At 40.6% G+C, this 21,175-nt stretch overlaps 4 protein-coding genes across 17 annotated transcripts in view; 2 read left to right on the forward strand and 2 right to left on the reverse strand.

The window, feature by feature from the left end:
* The first annotated feature begins 543 nt into the window (after positions 1-543).
* On the forward strand, positions 544-17,147 carry hdhd2 (haloacid dehalogenase-like hydrolase domain containing 2). 7 transcript variants are annotated; one of them, XM_054756758.1, is made up of 11 exons: positions 581-597; positions 1,006-1,085; positions 1,720-1,954; positions 3,644-3,752; positions 3,838-3,940; positions 5,399-5,504; positions 5,622-5,706; positions 5,772-5,937; positions 6,056-6,106; positions 6,894-6,957; positions 7,041-8,372. In XM_054756758.1, the coding sequence occupies exons 4-11, from the start codon at positions 3,652-3,654 to the stop codon at positions 7,142-7,144; spliced, it is 780 nt and encodes a 259-aa protein (XP_054612733.1). In that variant the 5' UTR covers positions 581-597; positions 1,006-1,085; positions 1,720-1,954; positions 3,644-3,651; the 3' UTR covers positions 7,145-8,372. The 7 variants fall into 7 exon arrangements, 5 of the variants coding, with proteins under 5 accessions (XP_054612731.1, XP_054612735.1, XP_054612733.1 ...); XR_008566494.1 differs by lacking the exon at positions 581-597 and adding an exon at positions 17,008-17,147 and having other exon boundaries at positions 625-1,085; positions 7,041-7,198; XR_008566493.1 differs by lacking the exon at positions 581-597 and adding an exon at positions 8,693-8,838 and having other exon boundaries at positions 625-1,085; positions 7,041-7,198.
* On the reverse strand, positions 7,332-15,630 carry katnal2 (katanin p60 subunit A-like 2). Its single transcript, XM_054756754.1, has 16 exons — positions 15,484-15,630; positions 15,030-15,100; positions 14,746-14,912; positions 14,629-14,662; positions 13,579-13,669; positions 13,409-13,507; positions 13,286-13,333; positions 13,031-13,108; positions 12,110-12,208; positions 11,491-11,554; positions 11,309-11,427; positions 9,995-10,086; positions 9,242-9,352; positions 8,940-9,102; positions 8,731-8,833; positions 7,332-7,530 (listed from the first exon to the last, which is right to left on the reverse strand). The coding sequence occupies exons 1-16, from the start codon at positions 15,532-15,534 to the stop codon at positions 7,391-7,393; spliced, it is 1,530 nt and encodes a 509-aa protein (XP_054612729.1). The 5' UTR covers positions 15,535-15,630; the 3' UTR covers positions 7,332-7,390.
* sigmar1 (sigma non-opioid intracellular receptor 1) lies at positions 16,194-19,780 on the reverse strand. Its single transcript, XM_054756769.1, has 5 exons — positions 19,542-19,780; positions 19,374-19,425; positions 18,684-18,832; positions 18,448-18,540; positions 16,194-17,233 (listed from the first exon to the last, which is right to left on the reverse strand). Exons 1-5 carry the CDS (start codon positions 19,684-19,686, stop codon positions 17,004-17,006), a joined length of 669 nt encoding a protein of 222 aa, XP_054612744.1. The 5' UTR covers positions 19,687-19,780; the 3' UTR covers positions 16,194-17,003.
* The window catches only part of galt (galactose-1-phosphate uridylyltransferase), a 44,373-nt gene continuing 40,303 nt past the window's right edge, over positions 17,106-21,175 (forward strand). For 4 of the 8 annotated variants that reach the window (XM_054756761.1, XM_054756762.1, XM_054756765.1 and 1 more), the window contains exons 1-3: positions 20,060-20,180; positions 20,690-20,859; positions 20,957-21,032. In XM_054756761.1, coding sequence (XP_054612736.1) covers positions 20,108-20,180; positions 20,690-20,859; positions 20,957-21,032 — 319 coding nt within the window. In that variant the 5' untranslated portion in view covers positions 20,060-20,107. Of the gene's footprint in view, positions 17,256-20,059; positions 20,181-20,239; positions 20,609-20,689; positions 20,860-20,956; positions 21,033-21,175 lie in introns of those variants that run through there. The other 4 variants (XM_054756763.1, XM_054756764.1, XM_054756767.1 and 1 more) reach the window with 4 other exon arrangements.

The raw sequence follows: 21,175 nt of genomic DNA on the forward strand, positions 1-21,175 counted from the left end.
TCCCAACAAAAAACAGAAAAACATGTATTCACCTTGATGTATCATGAAAAGAGGATTTATGGCAGAGCTTTCTGGCATTACGTCGAGAGAAGGGGGTTTTAACATTTTTTTAGAATATAATACCACGCATCATATTAAATCTATCCTAAATGAGCCTGCACTAATGCGATATGTCTGTTCGTTGTTAGTGGAATGGGACACATATGTTTTTTTCTGTTATTGTTAATGAGTGATTTAGTGGTTATGTTTAATCATCTTAAACGATTACAACCCATAAAATAAAGTAAATTTGCAAAGGGCAGGTAGCAGATTTGACATTTGTTCTGTAATTGCGCAATATTGCTAACGTTATGTACACAGAGGCTTATTTTTTATTTTTATTGTATACTATATATTAAATTTACATTTATTATTTTTATTTTGTTGTACTTTACTGTCTGTAAACGTGGCTACTTATAATTATCTTATTCACCAGTATTTTGCAATGACAATTTCCAACTACGAGGGGCAGCACCGAGCAAGGAATGTGCGAACGCGACACTTTTTTTTTGAAGAAGAAGACTCAAAACCGGAAGCGGGACCAGTGCATCTGCGAAGGTTCGTCAGCAACTTTTTGTGCATTCTTTCTTAAATGTTGTTTATATTAATCTAAGCCGTACATGAATGCGAGTAAAATTATTAGCATAACACAACGGTTATTAAACAACGATGCTGCTAGCTTGTAGTAGCTAGAGTCCCTTCATGGAGAGAGTTACGACATGAGGCGAAAAATACGGTCACGTGACTCGTGGGGCCATCTTGGGGCCAAATTCGCGTTTGCGTTCACCTTTTCTTTTACTGCGAATATACCAATTGATACATCTATTTCGGGACATCGATTCGACTAAATCTATAACCGTATTCTTGGCCGTATTCTTGTTTATTCACCAAAAATGCCGGGTTGTTGTGCATTTGGATGCACAAATAGACATGACAAGGGTTTCAAGCTGTACAGATTCCCTTCAGATCTCAACCGACGGACAATTTGGGAGAATAAAATCAACCGTTTGGGCTGGAAGCCGAACTCGTCTTCAAAGCTGTGCGAGGTAGGTCAAATGAGAGTCTTCGTGTTGTTTACCTAAATATAATATACTTAATTGTTTTGATATAAGAAAGTAGCCTAAACGTAGAATATACTATAAAAAAGGGAAAAAAAAAGTTAGTCATGGCTGCTTAGAGTTGAGAATGATCCTTGTGTAAATCACCTCTGGTGGCAAATAAAGTAATCCATGATCTCGAGCAAACTTATAAAACGGCATTCATTTTGAAATCTGTTGGCATTCAATGTATCGTCAAATTTTACAGTTATTTACAGTTGAAATCAAATGTGGAAGTTAATGCAACTGTTCCATATTCAACAGAATTTTTTTTTTAATGTAGACTGAACTTGCTAATTTAATAAGCAGTTGACAAAGCATTCATGCATGATGTCCATAAAAGTTCAACAATGTTTTCATGCATGCAGTCAAGTGCATAGAATAGTTATAATATGCTCAATTAACACATGGCTGTATCTATTCTGACTAGAATTCTCTTTTGACTTAGCAGTTTTTTATTTACTCAGTCTTGACAAAGTTGAGATGTACTTTTGTAACCCCTTACGGCATATAGCATAGCATCTTGAATCATGACATATTTCTATCCATTGAAATCCAATTGTCTTCTTTTTGTAATGAACAGGCACACTTTGATGCTTATCAGTTTGAAAGTGAGCGTGCTGATCAGAAAAGGAGGCTTAAGTATTCTGCAGTGCCTACCATCTTCTGCCACCGCAGTACCCCAAAGCCACGAAAGCCTCCAAAAAAGCGCGGTGGGCCTACAAAAGAAATATGTTCACCCAAGCGACGTGTGACATCTGTTCTTGGAGACCATAGCTATGCTGCTGACCCACAGCTTCAGAGACTTCCGATTTCTTGTATGTACATGTTTCATGTTTATTTGATTTTATTTTTGAGGGGGGTTCAAAATTCCAGTGTTTTTTTCACCGACCAAATTTTGTGATTTTACTGGCAAAAGGTATCATTTTCATGAGATTTGACATGATCTCCCTTTTAAGCACCACAAATGCAAACAAAGGTCCTTGCAACAAAAGGTGTAATATAATATAATATAATAATAAGAAATATATTTTTTACGACAAAATGGGTGATTAACCGACACCCCCCCCCAAAAAAAAAAAACAAAAAAAAAACGGATTGCTCACCAACGCATTTTCAACGACAACCAGCAGCTTTCACTGACGACTTTGTTTTCACAGACATCAATATTTGGGGAGGGGGACCCCCACCCCCAGCGATGCCCACCCGCCCCCTCTAGCGACGCCACTGAACGTTGAACAAGCCCCATTGTAACCCTTTGTGCAGAGACATTGCAATTTACATGCATTGTCGTACTGTGCACGCAAGCCGCACGCTTGAATTGGCCCCAACATGGCGGCGTAATCTCAGTTGTCGTAACTCTCTACATTCAGGGACTCTAGTAGTAGCCAATTAGTTTGACAGATATCAGTATACGAGTCATGTCTTGTTTTGTTGTTCCTAATATTTAGGCCAGCGCGTGCGTCATTCACTTAAGCGTATACAACTGAAATGCCCACAAACAATTATTTGTATTAACTCCAGTAACTAACCTGACCAAAAGTATAACAATGAATGTATCTCTTCCCAACACACATAAATCGTGTCGCACTTGGCTTGCATTTTAATTCCAAGCTGAGCTCGATACAAATAACACAGATACAGGACCAATGCGCCATGTAAGCAAGTCCCTCAAACTGATAACTACATGACAAAAATCCAAGCATGTCTAAATAATAATAGGGGATCATAGAGTCCACTTCCAATAAATTATATCCCTCCCCCCAATAAATCTGCATTCTAGGCAGGAAAGCATACAATTTTGGGACAAGCCAGTGAATAATCCTCTCAGTCTGTCCTGATCCAGGTTTGAACAACGCAGTAATCTGATCCATGTTGCCAATTCTGATGTGAATTATCAAAAAAAAATAGAATGATTATGAAACCCATTTTTAAACTGGTTAAACCTCCCACAGTGGGCTTTTATTTTTATTTTTTTGTCAGGTTACTAAATCATACCCAGACTGAAGGCCAAGTAGCTTTCATCCCAGGATAGAGACGATCCCGTTCAACATGAAGGATCATTATATGTTCTGTTGCTTCATTTCTTTTTCTTAAAATATGTACAAGAACAGAAAGCACAAAGTCACAGAGTGAATGTTTGCATGTGTGACCTCATAGACCAGCGGTTATCGACCTTTTTGTAGTTATGTACCCCCTGTGGTGTTTTTACCAGCCAGGAAGATTGGATTGTTGGTCAGTTGGATTTAGATCAGAGGAACATGCAGGATGATCCAAAAGAGTGAGGTTATTCCTGTGGAAGAAGTCCTTCGTCAGGCAGGCCTTGTGAAGTGCAGCGTTGTCCTGTTGAAAAAGACAGATGAGGGCCGCCAGTCACGAGGGATGCCCCCTGCAACATCTCCATATAGCCAGCTGCCGTCTGACGCCCCTGCACAACCTGAAGCTCCGTTGTTCCATTTGAAGCACTCAACTTGCTGCATCATGTTCATCATGTTTCCTCTCTGCAGGTGTGAAAATGGCAAGCCGGCGTGCTCTGAAGGCCGTCCTCATTGACCTGAGTGGAACTCTGCACATAGAAGACGCAGCAGTGCCTGGGGCACAGGACGCCCTCTCCAGGTGGGAGGAGTCCATGTGGTACTTCCAGTATATGACAGTGTATTTTTCTTTTTAAAAATACAGTTTTATGTGTGGGTGCTGTCAGGTTACGGCAGGCGTCCGTTGCTGTGAAGTTTGTGACCAACACAACAAAAGAGAGTAAGAGGAACCTGCTGGAAAGACTGCAACGACTCAACTTTGACCTCCAGGTAAAGCATATGTCTCCTTGCCCTTAATCGTGTGTGTGTGGTGGGACAGTATATTGCAACACCTCAAGTCACACACAACCCATTCCAATTTATGGTGGAAATTATGATGGAAATTAATCAGTTCCAGGGTCAAACTGTCACCATTAGACAACCTTTATTAACGGAAGAGGCGATGTGACAGTTGCACATTTTCAACTGTTACACAAGTTAACAATCCCTGAGATTTGCTGACATCAAAATTTGTGTGTTGAGGCACACGCTGGGAGCTGAAATTGTACAATCCCAAGAGGCGTTCATTGAATGAACCCTCTGAAGTCTGCCTAGCAACAGGCGGCCGGACAAACATGCATTGTGACAAGGAAACTGGATATGAACAATTTTGTTGGAAATCAATAAACTGTCTGTCTGTCTATCTGAGCAAGAAAATCAAACAAAAAAACAACAGTAAAACTTGAAAAACAACAGAAATTTTACAAGAATAAAGTCAAAATATAAAGAGAAAAAAGTTGTAATATCAGGACGAAAATTCACATCATTTCAGTAGCATAAATTTTAATTTTTTTTAAGTTATATTTATAATGTTCCGAAAATAAAGTCAAAATATAATAAAGTCACAAATCCAAGAAGAAAATTTACAAGAAAAAAGTTGAAATATTTGGAAAATGAAAAAAAAAAAAACATCAACAGAAATGGGAAAAAAGTCGCAGTTAACCATGTAATTTTAGGAGCATAGATTTGAAATATTTAAGAAAATATGTGTTATTTTTTCAAGTTGTAATATTATGAGAAACAAACAAAACAAAATAAAGCTGTTTATTGGGAAATTATGTTTGGGGAGAAATGTAAATATGATGGAAATAAAGTCAAACTCTTTTGGAAATGAAGTCATAATGTTACGACGAGAAGAAAATGTACAAAGATTATTTGGGAAGAAAGTGGAAATATTTGGATTTTTGTTTTTTTTTAATTAAAAAAAACAGCAAATTTGGGGGGAAAAAAGCAAATACTGAAGTTGATGCTAATAATACGCTTTTTTTCTTTTATCACAAAGCTTTTTTCCTTTCACTATGTGGCCCTCGCTGGGAGAAGTTTGGACACCCTGATCTAAAATGTGTAGTTACTCACCGCTGATGAATGATTGTGAGATTATCCATGAACAGACGGAATCGGACCACAACTATGCTGCGTTCAAGGGCGAAATCTCAACGCTTAGTGAAAAACACATTATCAGTGAAGCTTAAAGACATACACGTGTAAAAATTGTTATGCTGTACTTTTTACCTGTGTCAGCCCATATTTATACATTATTACCAACTTACGGTGAATGAGATGTGTTTTCTGCAGAAAAAAACAGCCAACTTTCAGAGAAAAAAAGACAATTTTTTACTTACAATATGCAAATTTGCGGTGCCGTGAATGTTGAATCCTTCATTGGGTCATTAAGCTTGTACTTTATAGGAAAAGGAGATCTTCACATCACTGAGTGCTGCAAGAAGTCTCTTAGAGAAGACCAAACACAGGCCGCTGCTGCTGGTGGAGGAGAGCGCCCTGGAAGACTTCACAGGTACGCGTCTGACCAAGTGAGGAATCGTCTCCAGTTGTCTGTTGTTTGACAGTATAGTCGTTTTAGTCTAAATGGTAGAAATGGTCTCTTCGTGAAGGTTGAATGTGTCAATTGCAGGTATCGACACATCGGAACCAAACGCCGTTGTCATCGGACTTGCTCCGGATCATTTTAACTACCAGACTATGAACAAGGCTTTCAGGTGATTAAATAGACACATTATAGATGGGTGGAAATGTGCAATGTATTTCTTTATTTCCCCCCCAGACTGATTCTGGATGGCGCTCCTCTGTTCGCCATCCATAAGGCTCGTTACTACAAGCGGAAAGATGGTTTGGCCCTCGGCCCCGGGCCCTTTGTAACCGGACTGGAGTACGCCACAGACTGTCAAGCTACCGTGGTGGGGAAGCCTGAAAAGACGTTCTTCACGCAGGTTATGTTTTTCCACCATCCCTTTGAATGACAGTGTTCTTGGGCTGAAATTGGGTTGATCTTTTTTGGGGGAAGTGGGAGAGAATGTTGAAAGCTTATTGGTTGTTTCCTCCATGTAGGCTCTCGCTGATTTAGGATGTAGCCCTGATGAAGCAGTCATGATAGGAGATGTAAGTATGCTATCCCATAATAGATACTAACATGAAAACATAACAAATACTGTATACTTCATAGGCATGGGAGTTTACTTTGAAATATTACTTAAGTGGTAGAATCTCAGTGTTCTGAGGTCTAACATGAAATAACACCCCTATAGTTACCTTTACACTTGTATTTCCCAATATAGTAGACATCATAAAAGAAAATAAGACATATAAGACATAATATAGACTCACATGTTAGCATTGGGAGAGTTCCTTGTTCCATTTTACTTCCTGATTATGTACATTACTTCCCGTGGTGGCGATTGTCTATCAATGTAACATTACTGACACCTAGTGACCCCTGTAGAGTACTACATATCACAGCACGTATTTGAATGCGTCTTCTCAATTCCTTATATACAGTATGGCTGTATGACTGTATGTAGTCATTTTTATGCTTGAAACTGCTTATTTGTAAAAATGTGCTTAAGCCTGCATATTCCTGGAGTACCATTAGGCCATAGTCAACCATGGAACAGCATGTTTTATTAATTAGCGTATTTCGAAAAACCAGGAGGCGCAAGCCGTGAAATTTGAAGTGCGAAGTGGTGAGCGACGACTACTTCATTTTGCCTCAATTACTTAAAGACGCAAATAATCAACATCAGTTCCACACAGTCAAGAGAATTCTGAACAATCCCAAATCCTTCATTATATTGAAGGTGGGCTAAAACTTCAAACGCAAAGTAACGCATTTTTAGAAGTTCCATTTTTTTTAAAAAAAAGCTTGTTTGGGATTTGTGTTTTCCTACAGGATGCCAGGGATGACGTGGGAGGAGCTCAGAGCGCAGGAATGTTGGGGATCTTGGTCCGAACTGGTGAGATGAACCTTTGCCCGCTCAAGCGCCATTCTGTAGATCTCTCTGTGCGACGTGACCCGACGCCTAGTGTCATCTTCCAGGTAAATACAGACAAGGAGACGAGAATAAAATCGACCCTCCGCCTCACCTGACGTGTGACAGCTTTCCTGACGCTGTTGAACATATCCTCAAGAACTTACTGTGACATCACCACTTAGCTTAACAGCCAGCTGTCCTGTTTTGCAAGTACATATGGAAGGTAACGATGTAGTTAAATACTATATGGTGCATTGTTGTGGCACACTAATATTGTAATTGCTTTGTTTAGCAATGTCCCCCAGAATTCAAGGCATATACTATAGAACAAAAAAAAAACAGGATTAGAACAGATTTTTAAGTTTAATATTTTTCCCAATTACTCATGACATGAATACTTCAGGGTCTGTTGGGATCAAACAGATTCAAACTCTTTCTCCCAGGCCGTGTGTCTCTCCATCAGGCCGCGGGCCGATGGTTTGGTGTGGGCAAGGACTTCCAGGAAGTCCTGCGTTGTCACGGTTTCTAGGCGGATGGCCAGCAGGCCCTTATCCCCTGTGACAGACGTCAAGCTTCAGTCAGTGCATTAGATCAGCACGTTAAATCAAGACTGCATCTGCTGTATTCACAACATTTCACGCTTTCCACATTTTGTTGTCTTATTTCAAAATGTAATAATAATTTTTAAAAAATCATCATTGTATTCTACACACAACATTCCATTTTGACTACATGCAAAATATATATATATTTTTTTATAAATGTTAGCAAATGAGCAAAAAAAAATAAAAATCACATATGCATAAGTATTCACAGCCTTTTTTCGATGATCTTTGATGCCACAAGCTTGGCACACGTATCTTTGGACAGTTTCTGCCATTCCAAAAGACATGAGGCTGCGTTTGCTGCGTGAGGCTATGTGTATTAAAAAGATCACACGAAATACAGGAAGTGAATAAATGTACTGCAACAGATGTAAAACGGATTGGGCGGTGGGATGAAATAAGCTTTGCTTCTTCCTACTCCTTCTGGACACGTGGAACTGCGATTTGAATGATGTGATGTATTCCACTGTAACTTGCATGCATGTTCAAATCAAATGAAACCATTGCCGTTACCAAACGTGCATCGGTTAAGTACTGAGCAAAGGCTGTGCATGCTTATACACATGAATATATTTGCAAACATTTCGCATTGTCATTATGGGATGTTGTGTGTAGAACTGCGCGGGGGGAAAAAATCAGTGTAACAAAGAGAAGCAATGTGGCTACTTTCCGGATGCGCTGTATGTTAGTACAAAGCCAGATGGAGCTGACATGCACGGATAATACGGGTACAGTCTAAGCCCTTCACAAAGATGCTTAAAGGGGACCAATAAACCCGGGTGATGCATTGTACCCTCTGCCTCCTCATATTTATATTTTTGACACGTCACACTTTTGTTTGACTCACATTCAAATTGTGGGGGCTACCGTAGTTGAGGCCAGGAATATTTCCTGCATTTTTTTATGATAGATTAAATCATTCTAAGGACAGTTAACTGTTTGAACCCACTGTCTTGATGTAGAACTTTTATGCTACCGTACATGTTCAGTTTCCTTTAAAACTGGATGATGCTTAGTAGGATACGTTGTGGCCGTCTACAGTCATTCACATCTCGTGTGATTTTACTTCTCTGCATTCTGTGGCGTAGCTTATTCAGGCATGCGGGTTTCAGGTGTCTATGAAAGCATCACAGCGTGTGTCTGGTCCTACCATCCTGATACAACTCCAGAGCCTCAAAGATTTTGCGCACTTGTCTCATGGCGGCCTCCTTACACACCAGTCTGATGTCAGAGCCAGAGTACCCGTCCATCTCCTGAGGCACAAACACCGATTCATGATGATTAGGAACTCTTTCGGTAAGCTGGGCTGCATGATGGAAGGTAAGGTTTGTCTCTAAGGTGAACCTCTGTGAAGCAAACCTTTGACAGTAGTTGATAGTCGAGCTCGGCGTGGAGCTGCAGCTCCCCTGTGGTGTTGACAGGAGGCAGCCAATGAGAGATCATAGCTTGGCGGGCTGGTGCTGAAGGAAGACCGACCAGAATTCTCTTTTCTAGTCTTCTTAGCATTCCATGGTCCAGTTCCCTGAGGGAGGAACACTTTCTGATCACTTTTCATTATATAGTCATACTTTGTATTGGTGTTCTATGTCCTAGCAAGAAGTATATGAGATTTAAAAACTGTAATGTTGAGGACATAAGATGAAATATTCAGTGTGGGTTACCAAGGCAGATTGGATGCCGCCAGGACAAAGACCAGGTCCTCGGATCTGGCCAGCCCGTCCATCTGCACCAGCAGCTCTGTCTTCATTCTGCGACTGCCCTCATGCTCGCCTCTGGAAACACACACCATCCAGCACAGCACAACAACGTCTAGTGGGACAGTCCATACCCTTCATGATGCCAAGTGGCCACATGCTAACATCATACAGTCATCACGGTTTATCACGGTCACTTTCGGCAAAGTAGGTTTCCTTATTTATAAATCTAATATTTTTGTAGTTAGAGCATAGAAAGCCTGTTTATGACCGTCTAAATACAGTTTTTAACATTATTAGAGCCCTCTAGACATGAAATAGCACCCATGTAGTCACCTTTACACTCCTATTACCCAATATAGTAGACATAATAATAGAAAATAAGACATAATATTGACTCACACGTGTCAGCATTGGGAAATTTCCCAGTTTCTGGACAGTACTTCCTGTGGTGGCTATTGTGTCAGTGTAACATGAAGTAACATTACTGACACCTAGGGACCAGTGTAGAGTACTACATATCAAAATGTGTCTCCTGAATGCCTTATAGTTGTATTTTAATTCATTTAGTCATTTTTTTATGCTTGAAAATGCTTAATTTAGGCCAAAAATGTGCAAAATTTGCTCAAGCATACATATTTTTTTGTTTTATTTAGAAAGAAAACATTCAATGCATTGCTCGGGTGGACATGCATACAGTGACTGTGTCATTCAGCTCACACTATGTTGCTTCCTCTTTGACCCATCACTGACTCCAGCTCATCCAGGAAAATGGTGGAGGGGGCGTGGTACCGGGCTAGATCGAATAGAACCTGCACAAAAGAAATCATTAGGTACATCTACAATTCAATGAGATCCAATACAAGAGCTATATTTAAGATAATGAGAGGTATTATTATTACTATTTATGATAGTGTTTGTAGTCTACAGCGATGTGCACTGTTCTGCATCATACCCTTTCTAATAGTGTGGGCCATGTCATGATTTATTAAATCATTCAAATAAATAATAATGTAGTACAATTATGATTATTATAACAATGAAATATAAGTAATAAAATATAGCCATTAATTTAATAATGACACTGCGATTGGCTGGCGACCAGTCCAGGGTGTATCGCCTCTCGCCCCAAGTCAGCTGGGATAGGCTCTGGCATACCCCCGTGACCCTAATGAGGATAAGCAGCCTGGAAAATGACTGGATGGATTAATAATGACCATGTGATGGACTGCGGTTCTCCTACGACTACAACCTAATGGCAAATGTGCGCCTCCTTAACTCATTCAGTCCCAGCCGTTTTTCAAAAGACAACCCCTTCAGTACCACTGTAGACTATTTTGACTGATTTTTGAAGGCACGCAAAATATTGTTATAGGCTATAGAAACCTACCTTCTTTAGTAATCAGCAGTAGAAGAGTTTCAGGAAAATATCAGTTCCCGACTAGAAAAGGGAGAAAACCAGCTTTTTGTGAAAAGATTAATTTTGAGCATAACTTTGACACAAATATTTTTTTGCTTTTGTGACAGCTCAGATATCTAAACAACTATACCAACATAAACAACACAAAAAAGAGTTGTTTTACATCAAAATAACTATTTACAAATATAGCACCATCAACTATTTACACTTTGGAATTTGGAACTGAACTATGTGGGTGCACGTGTGTGTGCGTGTGCATGCGTTCAAATCCCCCTGCAATGTGAAACCTTCTGCACGCTCTCTCACTTCCTCCTTCCTGTCGTGTTTTTTCCGCCCACATGATCTCTGCCGAGCGCTTCTCAAATGCACAACGGCCAGCTTGTGGCAGTTTTTATGGCTTAAGATTGCTCTGAAGTGAAATCCATGATTGGGGAGTTGCGTTTTCACCTCTTTTTGCGCGCTAACAAACGTAAAAGATGTATAAATATGGTGTTGGGATCGGGCGTTCGGGTTTATAAAAACGTATAACTACATCTTTGGTACTTTGTCAACACCTCTTGTATTGGATCTCAGGTGTGCCTAATGTGTCCAGTGCCTGTTGAGGCCTAACATACCCGGACCAGTTTTTCGGAGTCTCCTCTCCACTTGCTCACGATGCTGGAGGCCGAGATGTTGAAGAAGGTCGTCTTGCACTCCGTAGCCACGGCCTTGGCCAGCAGGGTCTTACCTGTGCCTGTGAGCGGGAGTTGTAATCATTTTACTTTTCATTCAAGTTTGCGTGGGATTGTGTTCTTACCTGGGGGGCCATAAAGTAGCAAGCCCTTCCAGGGGGAGAGTATGCCCGTAAACAGCTGTGGGTACTGTGGCAAGCAGGAGAATAATATTAAAAACCATTTGGCAAAACTTTCCATTGCTTAGCAATCAAATACAAAAAAAGCCAACCTAAGCCTGATGTATGATGACGGGGGGAACATACATTAGTATGAATCTGAGGTGATAAACACGGCCTGGGTGGAATCACCAAAGTGACCTTATACCCCAGAGAATGAATAATAATGGGAGACAGAATGCGGCTGCAGGATGTTATTGAATCAAAGGAGCGCTGCAGGGAAGCAGATAGACGCATCCGTCCTCATCTCGGTGTGTAAATGTCAAGAGGATGCAGACGACCTGATTTGATGTCATCACATCCATCAGTAGCATGGAAGAGATGACATCTGTGTATAGAAATCCGGTGCAAAGTGCGCACCTTCCTCGCCGTCTGTCTGTCTGCACGCGTGCTGCCATATTATCCCACATATAGATTTCATGTCAGCCTAACAGACTGGTCTGACCCCCTCCTCTTTAAGGCCTTTAAAGGAGATGTATTCAGAATCGAAGAAGGGCGACCGGTGCTGAAATAGCAGTGGGCACACCTTAATGGGATAGACGACGGCCTCCTTGACTAATCGCTTTGCGTCCTCCAGGCCAATGATGTCCTCCCAGCGCACGTTGGGGTTGTGTAAATAGATGTCCTTTACAGGGGAACACACAAACACACACACACACACACACACACAGAGTGAGAACTATCAGCTAGAAACACACACACATGCCCCCTGCTGCCATTAGCCCTAAAGAGGTGTCCTTTAGTGTGAAGCGTTCCAAAAGGGAAACAGATCAGCCTTCATTAATACAAAACATCAATTACACGTGACAAAGCTCTTTGCTGCGCTCTAGTGGACAACACGTGCTACGACAGAATTTTCCAGGCGCTTTTTGCAGGGTTTATTCATCTTTTCCAGAAGCTTTTAAATAAACACATGTCAAATAATTTAATTTTAAATTTAAGAAAATCTATATTTTCAAAATATATCAGCGCTTGACAACTCACAGATTACGTTGTAAAAAATAAAAACAGACATCCCGTTAGGCCGAGGAACCATGTGTGGTAACAGTTAAACTGTCAAAAGTATAATGATGACCATGGCGAAAAATGTCATTAAATATAGAAAGCATGCATATTATAATTATACAGGTATGTTTCTATAAATATAAAGATATGTAAATAATAAGTATGGAATTAATGACAAAATAAAAGGATATTTGTTTCCAAAGAATGTACCGCCATCTACAATAATTTGATGTTACAGTTTGTATTATTTAATAGAGAATTCCGTAACATGCTTGCCTGGCTGGGTGGAAAAAATAGGTACTATTTTCAGCATTTTGGATCATTCACACAATGCAAACATTACAATCCTGACTTTATCGACCAGCAGCTGTAGGAAGTGTGTATTTTGAGATACAGCACATTTTTTATAATAAGAGAATGTTTAATTCTGAGCGTGTCGTACCTTACTGATGATTGTGGCGAGTTCTTTCATCTCACCGCTCATCCCCGGAAAGCCACTGAGGGGCTTCAGCAGACGCTCCTACGTCACATCACATGGCAAAAGATGGAACAGTGGTGTCTGGGGTTTGCTGTGATGTATTCATCGGCGTTACAGATCAATGATGGCATCTCTTTCCATTTTTGGTGGACTTGTTCCTGGTCATTAAGAGCTGATTGATGAAGTTCAGTGTTTACTGAGTGACTGGATGGTAATTACCACGTGCTCGCAGTCCCCTTCGCCTCCTGTGCTGTCAGTCATCTGGCCCTGCAACGCAACGTAATGCACGTGCACATTCAGGGAGACCATGTACTGTATGTGAACATGTGCAACCTAAAGCACCTTCCTGGTCGTGGCTGCCCCCCCAGTTGGTCCATAAGTAATAGCAGACACACTGAGACCGAATTCTGTTGATTCCGGAGGACAAGCTGGCCCATCTCCCTAGCGATAAATAAAACAAAGGTCAGTTCAAATAATATTTCTGTATGAATCCTTTCGGCTGTGTCGTATACGTTTGACTGTGCACTGGCAGCGGCCCCTTTTGTTCCGCCAGAGGGTGTAGCCAGGATTTTGGGGAGCGGTCTCACAGCTGAACAGGGTGCCCTATAGCAGAGGTAAAGAGGGGAACGAGAGACGTGTGGCATCGAGCGGGGGTGTCCAAACGTTTCCCACCGAGACGCAAGGGCCACTTTAAAGATATCCTTATAAGTTATATATTTTTAAAAATACCGCATCGCAATACGCAAGCAAATTATTAGCATGAACTTTGTTCTTTGATTCCCCCCCCCCCATTTTTGCTTCTGTGATTTCATCTTCTTTCGTCTTTCTCTTCATCTTTCTAAATTTTGTTCCCGTAATTATTCCCATCATATTTGGACTTCCTCCCGTAATATTAGGACTTTTCCCCCAACCCAATTTGACAGAAATTAAAGCTTGTTTTCTTTATTTCTCATAATATTACGACTTAAAAAATGTATTTATTATTTCAACTCCGTGATACTAAAAAACTTTATTCATGAAATTGTGACTTTTTTCTTGTTAGAATACGATTTTTTAAAATATTATATTTAATAGTTTTTCTTTTATTCTTGTAAAAGCTGTTCTTTTCATTTTTGCTGCCGTTTTTTTCCAACTATTTTAACTTCCTTCTTGTAAATTGTATTCTTGTAATTCTGATTTCATTCCCATAATATTTTGACATTCTATAGAATGTTTTACGCAACCAACATTTTTTAAAATTAGTTTTTCATAATATTACAACTTTTTAAAAGTAATGTTTTTTCTTTCATATTTCAACTTTATGCTACTGAAATCACATTATTTTTCCTCATAATATTATGATTTTATTCTCATAAAATTACGTTTTTCTCTTAATATTTGGACTTTATTCTTGTAAAATTACTGCTGATGTTTTCTTGTTAAATTATATTTTTAGAATGTGCCGCCTGTGGACCAAAAAAACAAAAAAAAAAACAGCCACTGGCCGCAAATGGTCCCTGGGCCGCACTTTGGACACCCCTGGCATAGCGCAATATGTTTTTATGTATTCTTTGTGCACTCACCTCTTTTTACCACCACTTCTTGTATTTCTTTCACCTTGACAAGAACAGATAGGAGGCGTTTACAGCTGTGATATGATGTCATAGTGGTGCTCAGGGGCTCTGCTTCATCTGTGTCACCTGGTTCCGCTACCCTCTTGATAAGTTTGGGATACTTCTGGAACCTGACAAAGTGGTAGCTCTCGTACTCCATCAGCACCATCTCCAAATCGATATTGTCGCAAACCTCAAACTTCCTCACGCCTCCATTCATCTCCTGGTCCAAGGCCAACGCTGCAGCTGCATAGCTGATGTGGGTTGACACACGTTAACTGTTTTTCTACCTCACACTTGTTTGTGTAAGTGGTGTTTGTTTGACGTGAATTTAAATACATGTTGAAGAGTCTACTGTACGTCAGACTGACCCTTGCCCCATCAGATGTTGGTAGATGAGGATGAGAAGGCTCTTCTTCCTCATCTCAATCCTCAGCTCATCCTATTTAAGAAGCATAAAGCCAACAGTAACATATTTTTTTTACCAAGCTATCGAGCACCGCGTCATACAGAGTGGACAAACTCTTGACTTCCTGCCTCTGGCACTTATCGCCACTAGAGGGAGACAAACTACCATAATTGCAACTTGGGTAACTAGGCAACCAGAGGACGCCATTGCTCTTGAAAAAAACTTAACAATGCTATGTTTTGCTCAGCTCGTTGCATTGTTGTATTTAAATAAATACCAAATACATAAGGTGTCATTGTGTGGACTAATTATCAATAAATACAGGGTTCACCGTTGTGCGGTCATTAGCTAATGTTAGCATTAAGACAACATTACAACTGAGCTAACTCTCGATAAACGAAATGTAATGTACTCACCGCCTCCCGGGCTTGATGTGCAGTTTTTATAGCTGTGTAAGAAAGTTCCATTGTGACTTAATATGTAATATAAATTGAATAACAGGTGACTCCTTTCGATGGTTGTTCTTCACAGCCACTTCGCGTGAATGGATGTGTAGTTTGTCCATCAGGAAGTGCCGTAGCTGTACTTCCTGTTTATATTATACATCTATATATGGGCGGTTACAAAAGTTAGACATGTTTTTTTAATTAAAGAACACTGATCATGGCTTCTTTAATCACTTAAATTAACTGATAGTGTAAGATTTTAATTTATGATGTCAAAAGATAAATCTATTATATCAATGGCCTAAATTGTAGCGTCAAACGAGTCAGTCGTTGTAAAGCGAATGACGAATGTTGTTATTGACACAGATAATTTATATTGCATGTATTGTGGTTGTAGTTTGCAGTGGTGTTTCTAATAATTTGGTGGCCGCATTGAATGCACTAGATGTCTTCCAGTGTTATGCTGTGCTGATCTACGTACGTCATTGCAAGTCGCAGTCACAAAAATAGGTATTTCTTTTGCTGCGTTCGCATTGCATTTTATGTCATTCCGTGGAGCATGAGTCCAGTCAGAGCATCATGGTTGTTCCCACATATCAAAGCAGAATTGGGATAGTACTTCAGCTACATTACAAATGACTGATCTTCTTTTAATGTGGCAATAAGCAACGATGTTAGAATAATTTTCAAAAACAAGTTTATTTCATATGATTTGCATATGTGCTCACGACCATTTAAGGTTCAGCGTTTATCATTCCTTCAAGACATACATGAACCATATACAACCTGACATGGTCAGTCTGAAACGTTTAGAGTATCTGAGAATGTAGTCAGTTAAAAATGTTGATATATATAAAATAAACGACAGACAAAGCAACACAAATGAGATGCTCTGATGAGAACTGTAGCAATGTTTTTTCCAAATGGGATTTGGCAAGGTATCCAGACCACATGTCTTTACAAAGAGTAACATGAAGACATCATCCCAGCAGTCAACATAGAAGGAAGCATGAGGATCAGCAACCAGCATCAGCGTTTTCTTCAATTACAGAAAAAGCAGAATAGAACGTCACACTGAACAGTTGTAGTTGAAGGATTTTTTTTTTAAATCTTCGGTTCCTAAAACCAGATACTAAACAGTTCTGTTAGCACCAAAGGCCGTATTGTCTGCTTAGGCAGCTAGGGAGGGAGCTTAAAAGGAATGCTCTTGTAGTATAAGATAGCTGTTAGTGTATGACAGATGTAGGAGGGCGTGGCTGCATCGATTTTTAAAAAAAAAGACAACAAAGAATCACCTTTTTTTTTTTTTAGTGCTGATGCAGTTCGTTGGATTAACTCAAGCATATCAAGGATTCATTTACAGTAAAAAGTGATCATCTGGTAAGAATGGACTCCATTGCCAGACATCAAAGACAAAACAGCACATCCACATCTTGTGATGCGACTGTCCCAGTGCAGGTGTCAAAACAGTGTGTCACCCCTCCTTTCCTTTAGAACACTCCGGCCTCGGCGAGCATCGTTCCAATCTCCAACAGCATGGCCTTCCAGCAGACTTTCATGGTGTGGTACAGGGTGACAAAGTCGTGGGTGCTGAAGATGGTGTCCACCAAAGCTGGAGCCAACGTGGACGGGATGAAACCTCGGCCGTACTCCACCATCCACGTCCCTGCCGACCATTGGACGGCCGCGGCCTCGCCCATCTCGTGCACGATGGTGTCACCTGCAGAGGAAGGCATGAAAAGGTCAATTAAGATAATTCCTCATCTAGTAATAATCCAGTAATTACTGTTATCATGGCAACTACTTGCAGCACATATCGGAGTAGACGAGCAGGAACACAAGAAAGGCAAGGAAAATTGCTGGGGGCGCGAGTGTGGTGAAGCGGCTGCGTGTGGTCGCAGCTGACGGTAACATGTTCATTCTGATAAAAAGATTCTTGTCAAGCTACAGTATTTTACAGCCACACAAAAAACTTTGTAACTTCATGCAAGATGTCGGTAGTTAAGGGCAATTTCCGCAAATCTTGCGCAGAATCTGGAAGAGTTGACACCTCTGCACGCCGAGCATCTACAGTCATGAACGGATGATTCAAAACTGAACAAACTTGTTTTCCTGAATGCCAATTAGTGAACAGGCTTTATTATGAAGAGGAGCACATTTTAATTTGCTGCGTGGTTATTTTATTAGAATACTGCACTGTTAATGGTAATGTCGCACAATCTCAATTCATTACAATTTAGCACTGTTTTGGATATTGTCATTTTGTTTTTATTTGTGAAAAGGCTTCCAGTAATTTGCACAGTTTCAACTTCAGAGAAGCTTTGGTGGTGGTGTGAGGCTGGGGGGCGGACCCTTTCATGCCTGTGGTGTCTCAAACTGTACGAGCCTCTTTATCCACATCCTCAACAAAAGTGTTATTGATTCAACCCCATTTTGTACTATTATTTTTTTGCAATACAGTTGTCCCTCGCCGTTTCGCGCTTCAAATTTTGCTGCTTCACTCTCATGGTTTTTAAAAAATATTTCAATTAACAAATCATGCTGTTTCATGGTTGCATCTGGCGTATGATTAGTAAAGAAAATATGCACATTTAAGCAAATTTTACGTCTTTTTTGCGTAAATGAAGCATTTTCGAGCACAAACATGGCTAAATGAACAAAAATACAAATACGAGGCATTCAGAAGACACATTCAAAGATGCTGTGATGATATGTGGTATTCGACACTGGTCACTAGGTGTCAGTAATGTTGCTGTAAGGTTTGGCTGGACACAAAAGCGTCAGACTTGATCGCCGGGACAACAGCCTTTTATTCCAGCTTGGAATTATCGCACAACGGGCACAAGAATCCCTAATAAAAATATGGGCTTCTGTTGCCCTCGCACCGGAACACCTTTACAGCAACACCCCCCAATCAGTAAAGCTAATGCATACCAGGATAGAAAAGTTCACTCTTGGTGGTTCCGTCTGTCCACCTTCTGTAGGTGCCAGAGATGATGGTGTCTGAAATCTCAGCCCAGTAGCGACCTATCAGATGGGAGTGACAGGAAGCTTTCATCTTAGGTTCTGGCAACAACAAAAATTCTACAAAAAATGCACTATAATACCCAACTGAAGCTTCTCTCTGCCCAGGATGCAATAAAACTCACACTTCTGTCATCTGTCCTCACCTGAGTGTCCTGATGTGTCGATCCCCGTACCGAACAGGATCACGTATTCCGTAAGCGAGGAGTGGAGGACACACATGGCTCCCATCCAGCCTCCGGCATTTATAAACACCCACTGCAGGTCTTCATCGGGCAGGATGTGGCCGGGATACCTAGACATACAACACAACATATAGCTGGTTGTACTTCTGACTAATGCATATCTGTGGTTAACGGCATAACACACCTCAATAAGGCATCAGAAATGGGTGTGGCATTCAGTTGTTAAACTAGTACAGTATTCAGTTCCACACAAAAGACTTCTGGATTGTTTGCTAAATGTTTACAAGATTCTTTGCTCAGACATGATTGACGCTGTCAGTGAGGTTTTAATTTTAGTTTACCTTGCAGTGGGGTACAGCTCCATTGCATCAGAAAGTTATTTATATGTCGCCCTTCTTGAGCCGTTACATAAGGTAACCGGAATATTAAGAACAGCTCCTTATGCCGCGCAAACAGCAATATGCATAGTAATATACTGCTCGTTCTCTCTCTCTCTCTCTATATACTGTATATACATATACACACTACAGGTATATAGTTGCATTATATATAAATGCCTTATAAGCCAGTGAGTGAGCACGAACAGTACTAACAATAAATCATGCATGCTTTTTTTTAGCGTTATATATGTAAAAATGGTGTTGTCCATACCTCTTCCTGAGCTCGACCACCAATTTCGAGTAGGCCTGCTCATGGTCCTGCCCTAAGAGTACAAAACAACAATGAGCGTACGCTTGCTAAATGTACCAGCCCTCGTTGAACACGTTCACACGACATGTCAGCACCAATCCACGATTCGTCTGCAAAGTTCGAACTCACCCGCGTACTGTTTGGCTAATTTGGCAACCTCGTCTTTGTCGAAAAGGTACTGCTTGGTGGCCATCCAGTGGTTCAGCAGCAGTACGGCCACGGCGACTATTCCAACAAACACCAACAGTCTGAAACACGTTCTGAATAAAGCCATTGTTGACCACAGACACACAGCAACAGGTTTGGCTACCAGAAGAGGAAAATATGGCGCGATTTGCACCTCCTGCAAAGGATTGGCAGTTGCTTCCGGGTTTTGTGAAGGCGGGACGTAACCGTTTAACCAATCATTCACTGTACGGTGCTCCGAATGTTCCAATTTGTGGCATTCAGGGGTATGCAGAAGAATATAAACCCCTCCTTTGCGGATTTTATTTCAGTTCATCGTCAAATAAACTGTATGATATTTTGGTTTTAAGTGCATGTTTTAAATTATGTACGAACCACTTTCTTTGTATTGAGCGTTTAACCGTTATGTTTAAAAGTGTTACCTATGAGTGTCGATAAGACAATAGTACGCTCCTGTTTTTCAGGAAGTAGGCGACTGCCTTGAGCGTTTATCAGCTAACTAGCCTTGAATGTTTTTTTGGGGGGGGACTAAACACACCGTTGTTAACATGAGTGGCCCCGAAATCCACTTTGATCCGAAAGGTATGGAGTTATAGTGACTTGTGGTCAACTCACCCTTAATTACAACTTGGTTCAAAGTTGCATTTAAAATAACGTTTAAAGTTATACAAAAGTTGTTCAATGAGCCTCAACTATTTTATGTAATAAAGCGCGAGTCATTGTGGTCAACTGCCATCTGAGTTTGCGCATGACTGTCTGCAGGTTTTGCTGGATTAGCAAATAGTGGCATGGGAGTTTAGCAGGGAAAAAAACACGTGTTTATTTGTTTTTTTTTGTCATTACGTTTTAGTGTGCTATTATATGACTGTAGTGATGAGATTGTTGCCTTTCTGTGAGTAATACAAGAGTTAAATCAAGTTGTCTGAAAGGCACATTCAATTCATCAGTTGACATCTTTTGAAAGTGTGTGCTTTAGTATTAATCATACAGTTCAACCCTTGGCTATTCAGGTGCCACCAACTTTGTAAGTATGTGTCTCGGTTCGTTTAAGCATGTTAAATAATCATTCTCTTGTCTAAAAACACCCTCAGAGCACCAACACCTGCGTTACAACCCTCTGAGGGACAGCTGGGTTCTGGTCTCAGCCCACCGCATGAAGAGACCCTGGGCTGGCCAGGTGGAAAAACCTCCTGAAGAGCATATACCCAGATACGATCCCCACAATCCACTGTGCCCTGGAAACACACGTGCCAATTTGGAGGTAATAATCAACATATGCGTACATACTCTATGCATGTGACATTTTGAGTCGTATTGAAACTGACAATATTTGGTGTGTATTTGTTGTGTCTTACTAGGTGAACCCAGACTATAAAGACACTTTTGTGTTTGAAAATGACTTCCCTGCCCTCCAGCCAAATGCTCCAGATCCCGGTGAGCGTGTTTCAGTCATTTAGTCCGTTGCTTTGCTTTCGGGAAAGTTGTGAAAGTTGAATATTTTAGCTGCACAGTATTTTGCGATAATTTCATGACTGATCTTGGCCAGTGGTAACATCTCCACCAAGGGGCCACATACT

Source organism: Dunckerocampus dactyliophorus, chromosome 17 (genome assembly GCF_027744805.1).
Source record: "Dunckerocampus dactyliophorus isolate RoL2022-P2 chromosome 17, RoL_Ddac_1.1, whole genome shotgun sequence".
NCBI classification, from domain to species: Eukaryota; Metazoa; Chordata; class Actinopteri; order Syngnathiformes; family Syngnathidae; genus Dunckerocampus; species Dunckerocampus dactyliophorus.

Excerpts from the sequence above, each read along its gene's own strand:
- hdhd2 (XM_054756755.1), top strand. The coding sequence starts at position 933 with ATGCCGGGTTGTTGTGCATTTGGATGCACAAATAGACATGACAAGGGT. Across the intron at positions 3,753-3,837 it reads GCACAGGACGCCCTCTCCAG|GTTACGGCAGGCGTCCGTTG; the intron begins GTGGGAGGAGTC and ends GGGTGCTGTCAG. Across the intron at positions 5,938-6,055 it reads AAAAGACGTTCTTCACGCAG|GCTCTCGCTGATTTAGGATG; the intron begins GTTATGTTTTTC and ends TCCTCCATGTAG.
- katnal2 (XM_054756754.1), bottom strand. The coding sequence starts at position 15,534 with ATGGAACTTTCTTACACAGCTATAAAAACTGCACATCAAGCCCGGGAG. Across the intron at positions 13,334-13,408 it reads GGGCAGCCACGACCAGGAAG|GGCCAGATGACTGACAGCAC; the intron begins GTGCTTTAGGTT and ends GTTGCGTTGCAG. Across the intron at positions 8,834-8,939 it reads ACTATCAACTACTGTCAAAG|GAGATGGACGGGTACTCTGG; the intron begins GTTTGCTTCACA and ends TTTGTGCCTCAG.
- sigmar1 (XM_054756769.1), bottom strand. The coding sequence starts at position 19,686 with ATGGCTTTATTCAGAACGTGTTTCAGACTGTTGGTGTTTGTTGGAATA. Across the intron at positions 18,541-18,683 it reads CGACACATCAGGACACTCAG|GTCGCTACTGGGCTGAGATT; the intron begins GTGAGGACAGAT and ends CCCATCTGATAG. Across the intron at positions 17,234-18,447 it reads GAGTGAACTTTTCTATCCTG|GTGACACCATCGTGCACGAG; the intron begins GTATGCATTAGC and ends CTTCCTCTGCAG.